The sequence below is a fragment of the Raphanus sativus genome, unplaced genomic scaffold (genome assembly GCF_000801105.2).
Source record: "Raphanus sativus cultivar WK10039 unplaced genomic scaffold, ASM80110v3 Scaffold0593, whole genome shotgun sequence".
In the NCBI taxonomy this organism is placed as follows: domain Eukaryota; kingdom Viridiplantae; phylum Streptophyta; class Magnoliopsida; order Brassicales; family Brassicaceae; genus Raphanus; species Raphanus sativus.
The window spans coordinates 722-11,145 of NW_026615911.1; the positions used below are offsets into that span (position 1 = coordinate 722).

Sequence of the window (10,424 nt, forward strand, 5' to 3'; positions counted from 1 at the left end):
CAAACGATGTGGAGTTTCCAGACGGTTATGCATCTTATTTGCGTAACTGTATCGACAGAAAGGAAGGAAAGTTTTATTGGTTTAAAAAGTCACGATTGTCATGTGTTGATGCAACGCTTACTTCCGTTTGCTTTCAAGGAACTATTACCACGAATGTTCATGAAGCAATGCAGGGATAAGTGCTTTCTTCCGCGATTTATGCGCCAGATCAGTGACTCTTGAAGGTATGAAAATCTGAAGACTAACATAGCCGTGATTCAGTGCAACCTTGAGAAGATATTTCCTCCTATTTTTTTGATGTTATGGAGCATCTTGTTATTCACCTGGCAAGAGAATTGGAACTTGGTGGTCCTGTGCAGTATAGATGGATGTATCTGTATGAGCGGTATATGTTTCATTTGAAGAAGATGGTGAAAAAATCTAAGTAGGGTGGAAGGTTCTATAGTCGCACAGATGATCAATGAGAAATTTCAAACTTTGCTGAGTACTACTTTCCAGCAGAAGTTCAGACCAAAACAGAAGACCTGCACGGCATGATGATAGAGGCGAACGGGCAACATACCATGTTACGGTTCCTGACATTTTCACAGATGTTGGACGACTTAGCGAAAATCAAAGGACCGTCGACTTACTGAGCAGGAGCGCAGTCATTTGCAAACATATTTGCTCACCAACTGCGAAGATGTTCTTCAATATGAGAGGTAAGTTTATTATCTTACAAATTTTAACAAATTAACATTTATATCTTAATTAATTACATTTTTTGTTCACAGGATTTTCATGGCAGAAAAGCGGTTCGAATATAGATACGCTACCAGAGGCAGAACTAGAAGAAATGAGCAAAAGAATTTGCTGGATGGATGTTTACTTATGTGAGTGCCTTAAACAAATTAAAATCATTTATCACATATTTATAGAAATTTAAAAAATATTTATCACATATTTATACTCATATATATGTGCTATTAATAGTGTCTGCTGGTTTGGCCAGAGGTGAACACTTTGACGATTGGATACGCGAGATGGTGGTTGGACCAAACTATGTTGTGAAGTCATATTCCGAGATTTTGTACTCGAGGATATGCATTCACAACTGAAAAGACGAACGTTCGCGTACGACCTATGATGCTGGCGTTTGTTCTGCATCGGGAGATGATTATACTACGGACACATACATGAGATTTTGGAAATCAAGTATTTAGGCCTGCTTGGATTGCGCTGTACTGTTTTCTATTGTGATTGGCACGACATCACTCCAGATCGAGGTGTGAGAACAGATGCATTTGGTGTTACATCAGTTAATTCGAGACGAAAGCTGCAATATTATGATCCTTTCATTCTTGCTTCTCAGGCCGATCAGGTAAGTTATTGGTCATCATGTGTAATAATTTAAACTTGTACTAAAAAATTTAAAATGTTACAGGTGTTGTTATATCAAGTACCCCCGGATAAGGAACAGAGATGATCCATGGGTTACTGTTACCAGACTCAACCCGAGAGGCCGAGTTCAGGGGAGTTCTGAGCTGGAAGACCCACTACAACCAATCACATCCAGTAACTTAAGTGCAGAAGAAGACGTAGCAGGAGTTGGCCTTGTAGTAGATTTCACCGACTTCGCAGAGGGAAGCCGTCGTTCACGCACAGGATGAACCAGTTATTGGGAGTTCACCAAGATCCAGATTCAGATTCATCTGCTGATGATGAGTCGGAATCAGAGTAGTTTTTTTTTTTTTTTTTTTTTACTAATTTCGAGGAAATTTCGAGGGAAGTTAGGTTTCCTCGAAATTTCCTCGGAATTACCCTTAACGGTTTAGGGGTTTGATAAAAATTACCTAGATCCTCAATTTCCTCGAAATATTCCGAGGAAATTTCGACGACAAAGATAATTTTAGGAGTTTGATTTAAAACACTTTTTTCGTCGAAATACCCTCGAATTTTTTGGTGTTCCTCGAAATTCCGTCGAAATATTTCGAGGGAATTTCGAGGACCTAGCCATTTTTTGGTGTTCCTCGAAATTCCGTCGAAATATTTCGACGGAATTTCGAGGAAAGGGGGTTTTAAACCGAAAACAACGTTTTGCGGATTGAATACACGTATATAACTTCATTAAGTGTCTTAGCCAGATTATAAAGTCCAACTTAGGGTTTTAACCCGAAAACATGTTTTGCGGATTGAGACGAAAACCACACAACATAAGATAAACACTTATACGTTTAATAAACGTTAAAGGAAATACTTACAATAATTTTTGTAATTGTGTTATTTCATTATTTATCATCTATACAAAGAAACCTCATTATTATGAATTACATTCGTATAAGAAATGACATAGGGAAAAAAAATCGATGTTTTCAAAACCAAACCCTATTTCTCGAAATTTCCTCACAATATTGTGAGGAAATTTCGAGGAATGGTTTCCTCGGACTGTTTTCATTAACCAGGAAACCCTAGCCGCGAACAAGAGAATTTCGAGGAAATTTCGACGACCATGTTAAAAATTTCGAGAAATTTCGACGGACCCTGTCCGTCGGACCCTCATAAATTAGGTTTTCATTCTTTTCTTCCCCATTTCTCTCCTTCTCGATTTTCCTCTCTTCCTCACCGCCTCCTTCTCCTCTCCTCTCTCTTCCTCGCGGCTCCTCTCCTTCTCCTCTCCTCTTCCTCGACGGATCTCCTCTCCTCTCCTCTCCTCTCCTCTCTTCCTCTCGGCCTCTTTCCTCTCCTCTCTTCCTCTCCTCTCTTCCCATGTAAGTTCATATCTCTTCTCTTCCTCTCTTTATAGATCTCGAAACTTAGATTGTTAGATAGAAAATTCTAGGATTGAATGGAATTTAGGATTTGCATGTTTGGATTGTTGTTTGGATTGTTGGTATATTTTTTTTTGATTTATTTGTGTTTTTTGATTTTTTAAAACGTTTTTTGATTTTTTAAAACGTTTTTTTTGATTTTAAAACTATTTTTTGAATTTTTAAACGTTTTTTTGATTTTTAAAACGTTTTTTGATTTTTACGTTTTTTGGATTTTAAAACTATTTTTTGAATTTTTAAAACGTTTTTTTGATTTTTAAAACGTTTTTTATTTTTAAAACGTTTTTGATTTTTAAAACTATTTTTATATATTTAAAACTATTTTATATATTAAAACTATTTTTTATTTATTAAACTATTTTAATATATTAAACTATTTTAATATATTAAAACTTTTTTTGTAATTATTAAACTATTTTTAATATTTAAACTATTTTATATATTAAATCTATTTTTAATATATCAAACTATTTTTTGTATTATTAAACAATTTTGATATATTAACCAATTTAAATAAATAATTGTATATATTAAATAAAATTTATTTATATAAAGGTCTCAAGAGGAAACATACCCCCTCTCGACAGCGTCGTGGTCGTGGTGGTTCGGGGAGCGGCTCCATTGCGGGTTCCGCATCGCCGTACAGCTCCTACCAGACATCTCCTTCTCCATTTCCTCTCATTCTCCTCCGCTCCCGGTGTGGCACCCACTCCTGCTCCTTCTCATGCTCCTGCTCATCCGGCACTTCTGAGAGTTGCGGAGTTTTGTTCGACAGCCGGGTCGTGACCATCTTCCATATCTCACTCAGTATCCACGTGGACAGGGTCAGACATGGTAATTAAATCTATTTTTTTTTTCATTAAAATTTGATTCATTTAAAATATTTAATTCTAAAATAATTATTCTTTTTATTAGGTTTGACCGATCCGGGAACGGATCAGCGGATGGATCAACAGTATGATGTACTCGTCCCTCGACAATGGACATCCGACTTCCACCGATTCCCTCTCGAGAAGCAGCATATGTGGTTTCAACAGTTTGCGGTAATTTTTCTATTTTTTACTTATTTTACTTATTTTTTTCATCTTTATATTAATTTTCTACTAATTGTGTTTTATTTCAGCAACAATTCAACTGGAATGCCGATGATACGTTGTTTATCTATTACCACTTCGTCCATAAAGTATGGACAACTATGGGAAGCAGATGCACTCGTGGAAGAAGAAGTGGGAAATAAACAAGGTTCGTTTTTATTATGATACAATTTTTTTATTTTTAAAATATTTTTTTATTTATTTAACAATTTTTTTTTAAAGGTTCCAAAGGGGATGGACCCGACGGTCTGGCGGAGTTGAGTGAGCATTGGAGTAAGAACGAAGTCAGAGCAACTTCTTCCACCAACTCCACCAACCGCAAGAGCGACCGTAAGGGGAAGGGCATGTACGTCCATAACTTGGGTGCTCAGTCTTTAGCCAGTCTGGGAGATCGCTTGGTAAGCTTGTCGGTTTTTATTATATTATTTAAGATTCTAATATTTTTTGTTGCATTTCTTTTAATTACTAATGTTTGTTTAATTTATGTTTTTTCCAAGGCGCAAGAAAATGAGGGGGAGCCGGTTGATCATCTCCGCCTAATAAAGACGGCGTATACCAACAAGAAGACCGGCGAGATTTGAGATGGTGTTGTGAGGGATGTGGTCACCCTTATCGACAGTCAGATGGAACAGGAAGTGTTCTCAGCTTCAAAACCGAGGATGACGATTCCACGGGATCGACCGGCTTGCCTCGGGTTCGGATCAACCAAATCGTTGAAGCGGTAAGTTCATTTTTTAAAGTTCAATCCTTTTTTATATTATTTAAATTTTTATATTATTTAAATTTACACTTTCTTTTTCAGTCGGTTCCAAAGAAGAAGGGCCGTTTGTTCGGTTTGGCTCGTCGGTCTCCTCGGTTCCGTCTGCTTCTGCACCACCACCGTCCTATGTTGATCAAGAAGTCCTTCTGAGCCAGATGAGGACAAGGATGCTCGCATATCTGCGCTGGAGTCCATGGTGGCGAGTCAAGAGGCGGGCTGGGAGGCACAGAGGAAGCTGAACGAGCAAATGATGGCGATGATGAGGAGCATGAACCCGAACGCCAACGTCGACTTCCCGAACATGCCAGACCCGGACTTCAAACCCCGTAGTTTAATTTATTTCAAAAACTCTAAATGTTTTCTTTTCGTTTGTATGACTTTGAATTTTAAATAATATGTTTTTAATTTAAATTTTAATTTTATATTTACGAATTTAAAATTTAAAAATATTATTTTTTAAAAAAAAATTTTTTTAAAAAAATTTAATTTTCGGAATATTCCGAGGAACAGATGTCCTCGGTATATACCGAGGGAAGCGTTCCTCGGTATATTCGAGGGAGGGTTCCTCGAAAATTTTCGAGGAAAGCAGCCCTCGAAAATTTTCGAGGAACCTGTCCCTCGGAAAATTTCGACGAACAGCTTTCCTCGAAAATTTTCGAGGAACACCTTTCGTCGGAATTTTCCGAGGGACAGGTTCCTCGAAAATTTTCGTAGGTCATTCCCTCGGTATAATCCTCGGTATATACCGAGGGAATTGTTCCTCAATATATTCCGAGGACCTCTTCGACGAAGGTCAGTCCTCTAAATTTCCTCGGAAATATGTTTCCTCGAAATTCCGTCACAAAATTTCGAGGAAATTTCGACGGAAAATGAAATTTCGACGAGTTTTTTTCGAGGGACATTTTCCTCGGTATTTCGTCGGAATACGCGTATTCCGACGAAATACCGAGGAAAAAACCCCTCGATATCGGCGTGTTTTCTTGTAGTGACATATTTAATTAATTTCTGATATTTTCAGATTCTAGTTCAGATTTCGGTTTGGTTCAGGTTATAACCAATCTCCAAAGTACTAAGATCATAAGTCCCATTCGGATATTTTGTATAGTAGTTTAGATTCGGTTTCGGTTTTTTCGTTCGGGTTTAGGTAGGTACTGCGAGTTGAGGTAAGAATGTCAAACCTAAAATGAGATGAAAACATATTTTCCTTTTTTTTTGAAAGATAAAAAATATATCTTTTTAGTTGATTGGTGAAAGATAGAGTAACTCAGCAAAGTTTACTTTTACTATAATATTTAACGCCAATAATTTATCCAATCACAGTCTTAGTGTTTAATTTTGAAAAAAAAAAGAAAACAGAAACGTTGACCTCTAAAACTTGTGTTGCCAAAATGCTCACATGTGGCTTAAAACACTGGGCCTTGTGCTATCTAATATTTTTTCCTATGTTAATTGATGATTTTAAAAATTGGATCCTTTAATTAAACGAATGTTAAAATTTAAGACCCTAAAACAGTGAAGAAATTTTAATGAAAAATGGGGACCTTGTGCATTTGCACGGCACCAACCCAGAGCCGGCACTGTGTATAACCACAAGTTTTGTTGGCCGACTTGTTTTTTTTCTCTTTCTTTTCAGTAGTTAAAAGAAAATAACATCAATGCATTAAAAATATCTTAGGATGCCACACGTATAATTTGGATTGTAGTTGACTACTATCTATAAAAACGATGATACTATTCGAGAAGAGATTATACTCATCTCACTCTTGTTCCTCTTTAAACCCCTCCTTTGATTTCTTTTGCTCTCTTCATGGCGATGTCATTCTCCGGAGCTGTTCTCAGTGGGATTTGTTCTTCTTTCCCCAGCGGAGCAGCCAAGCAGAGCGGCGTTGGCGCCGTCGGTTTTGGCCGGAAAACTGAGCTCGTCGTCGTCTCTCAGCGCAAGAAGTCGTTGATCTACGCAGGTGACGGTAACATTCTCGATGACGTCAACGAGGCCACGTAAGTCTATGCTTTTTCTTTTAACATCTTGTCTCGTGAGCCTCTATATTCGCCCAAAAACTCTCACACACATATATATTAGAAATGGTTAATATTACTAACGATGATATTATAATATCGTTCAAGATATAGAGGTTCATAAACCATAGTGTATAAGTGATCTCTCTTTTGTTTTTTTATAGTTTACATATTGCCTCAAATATTTGAGAATTAAGTAAGATAATTCCATGTTGGCCATTGTAGATATCCGTTTTGTCAATAATGAATCTGAATATACATATACATAAACAGAAAGGGAGCTTCGGATTACGTGACGGAGAAGACAAAGGAAGCGTTAAAAGATGGAGAGAAAGCAAAAGACTACGTTGTTGAGAAGAACGTTGAAGCCAAAGACACTGCAGTGGATGGAGCTCAGAAAGCTTTGGATTATGTGAAGGCAAAAGGAAATGAAGCAGCTGAGTTTGTAGAGGGTAAAGCAGGAGAGGCTAAGGACGCCACAAAGGCATGATGATTCAAACCACTTAACTAGTAGATATATGTATCGATCCTTCATGTCTCATGTTGATACAATAAGATCAGTTTGTTTTTACTTCTATTCTAAAATCACGGCCTCCAAACCGACCACCACCCTGCCGGTTCTTACCACCACCAAAAAAAGGAACGAGATGCATATCGTGTGAGCCATTTCAGGGACTTCCTGGTTAGCTTCTTGCATCATCAGCTCAGCGAGCGGTCTTGCCATGCAAGTGTTGCCATCGTTGAAGAAGGCAGTTGCAAGTCCCGATTTGCCAGAGGTCATCAATGTCATCTGGTAGATCTAAGTTCACAACATGTGCCACGTGGGGAATGTCGAGACCACGAGCTGCTACGTCAATCGGTGTTCTTCCGCTCTTGAAGGACTTCAGTGCCACTTCTCTTTCCTTCAAAATGCATATATAACAACATAACTTAGTAAATCTAGCCAACAGAAAACAAACTACAGGTTGAAAATGATGACATATAAGAGTTCAAGTTCAGTAGCTTCCTACCCGCTGTGTACATTCATCAGAAGTATGACACAAGACCAAGTTAAAACCCTGAAAACAAAAAAGAGGAGTATCATTTTTTACCTTGCCTTAAACGCCATTCTCTCTCTGAGCGTGAAGCAGATCCATGGAATGACTGTTCTTGTCAGAATCAAGGACGAACTCAACCCTTTGGACAATTTTTTTTTTTTGGTTGCAGCTTTAACATTTACATACGGCCTTTAAAATCACCAATCATACTTTATATTAGTTTTTAAAACTACAGCAAAAAAAATAACAATCTTATTTTCTAAAACCTCATTTTTAAACCGTAGGAAATTTTCAAATTACATCCTTAAAGTTAAATCAAAAATCTTACGGCCCAAATGCTCAAAAAACTATCTTATGCTTATTTGAGTATCATATTCTTGTTACATGTGGTTCAAGTTTTGTGTTTTCATTTGTTTTGAGGGAGGTGAGGAAGAGGAGCGGTCAGGGTTTATCAGAGAACCAAGAAGAGGTTTTGGAGAAGAAAGAGCGAGTGGTAAAGATGTATTCGGGTATGGAGCAAATTAAAAGGAATCCTCGGAGAACCGAGGAGAAAGGAAGGAACAAGAGATATCTTCGAGAAGAAGGGGTTGGCGACTGGCGAGGGAGGTATTCTTGGGGCAATTGGCCAACTATAGTTGAGATTGCAAAAACGACGATGAACTTAGTTATTGGTGATGCTCCTGGAAGGTAGGAGTGTCCCTGTTAGTATGGGGGCCATAGACAATAAAAAATTTGGGGGCCATAGCAGTGGCGGAGCCATGTGGTTGTGAGGGGGGTCAGTTGATCCACATGCCTTCTACAAATAAATGAGTACAGTTGATATTGGTTGGAACATTTGGTAAAATCCTTTAGTTTGATCCCATGACACCAATCCGAACCCTTACTTTTGACCCATCTTAATTTTTTTTCAGTAATATTACATATCTATTTTAATAACTGATCCCTATGAAAGATGACGCTGGTTCCGCCACTGAGTCATAGACAATAAAAAAATTGGGAGCCTGTTTAACTATAGATCTATTTAATTTTTAATATTTTTACTAATTTTGTTTTGTTTTTTATTGACATAATAATAGTAATTAAACTGGCTTTTAGTTCAATTGATATTATTATTTTCTTTTTATTATACATAACAGTGAAATAAAAAAATTATAAAAACTTATTATATTTTTTTAGAAATGGGAACTTTTAAAAAATGCGGGTCCTAGGCCCTTGTTTCAACTTGCTGTGCCAAGGCACATCCCTGCTGGAAGGACACATGCATGAGCATGGAATTACTGATTATATGGGACACGAACGCACCAACATCGTTGAAAAACTAAAAGATGAATCTTTTTTGGTTTAAAAGATTTTTGTATGTAAATAACATGCAGCTGAGTTTCAGAAGATTCTCTAGTAAATAAAAGTTTTCTGGTTCTCTAGTATTGGTTGGTGGATCAATATAATCGACGATGATGAAGATGTACAAATTTTCCTAATTATTTGGTAATGGAGATTCTCTCTAGGATGATTTACATCTTCGAAACTGCTTGCAACCGTGGAAATCAGCAGCAGCAAAGCATGCTATGGTTATTGTTGTGAACAGCCGTCTCTAGGTTAGAAGAAGAATAGAGAAGAAAACGTATTGAGGCAAATACCCGTTTAGGGTTTCTTATTAATGATGTGATAATAATTTACAAACCCTTAGACCCATATTTATACAGCCTCAAAAAAACCCGATTTCCTTTTCCCAATAGAAATAGTAACTTTCCTAAACCGAAAAGGCATACCGTACCGCGGGGGCCTGCGGCCCCCGCACCCCCAGAAGTCAACCTTGATAACGAGTGCTGGGCATTTTACTGGTACAACAGAGATTTAAGACACACAGATGCAATAGTTATCATGTTGAAATCTTGGATGTTATGGTTATCATGTTGAAATGAAACATCAAACTTCTAGGAATTGTTGATACATCTACCTAGGTTACAAGTAAACTTATTAGCATAAAGGAAAAAAAATGTTTTTATTGGGATGGCTTGTTATTATGCACAACCACAAACATGATACTCAAAGGCAGCATATTTGTGCTTAAAACTTGTGGTAGAACCCATGTATGGAGATGGGGTGGTGGACCAAGATGAAAATGAAACACTTAGAGACTTGCAGTGTATATAATATGTGCCACATACATATTTTGCTTTTTTACATACTATCGTAACAGAAAATACAAAAGTTCGAGGATAATTTGTATGGTACTAGTTGCCAAAATGGATTGGAAACCTTTATTATAAAGTATATAAATAATTTTTATTATTAGTGTTATCAAAAATATATTTTCAATATTTAATATTTAATCTTTTAGAAAAACGTTAATTTATATTTTTGCCAAAGAGACATCAACTTTGACAATAAAATTATGAAATATAATTCAAACTCTATGAATAGTTACAAAACTGACATAAATATTCTTTATAAATTTTAATAAATAATTATTAAAATAATGATATGTTAACTAACTATTTTAGTATATAATGAAAATTATTTAAATTTTCATTTGAAGAAAATAATAAAAATTATTTTTATTTATTCAATATTTTTTATAAAAAAAATCTAGTTAGTGTATTCAAAAAGTTAAATAATTTATTTGGGCCAAAAAATTATTAACTTTAAAAGTCATTTTAGGCCTACTGTTAGTCAACTATAACTGTTGACTAACGATATGACTAAAATG

At 36.4% G+C, this 10,424-nt stretch overlaps 1 protein-coding gene across 1 annotated transcript; it reads left to right on the forward strand.

The window, feature by feature from the left end:
* Positions 1-6,384: 6,384 nt before the first annotated feature.
* On the forward strand, positions 6,385-7,248 carry LOC130502537 (protein COLD-REGULATED 15B, chloroplastic-like). Its single transcript, XM_056997323.1, has 2 exons — positions 6,385-6,659; positions 6,951-7,248. The coding sequence occupies exons 1-2, from the start codon at positions 6,469-6,471 to the stop codon at positions 7,165-7,167; spliced, it is 408 nt and encodes a 135-aa protein (XP_056853303.1). The 5' UTR covers positions 6,385-6,468; the 3' UTR covers positions 7,168-7,248.
* Positions 7,249-10,424: the final 3,176 nt, after the last annotated feature.

Bases quoted from the DNA above. Each gene is read 5' to 3' on its own strand.
- LOC130502537 (XM_056997323.1), top strand. From the start codon at position 6,469: ATGGCGATGTCATTCTCCGGAGCTGTTCTCAGTGGGATTTGTTCTTCT. The intron at 6,660-6,950 runs GTAAGTCTATGC...ATACATAAACAG, and splicing joins GATGACGTCAACGAGGCCAC to AAAGGGAGCTTCGGATTACG.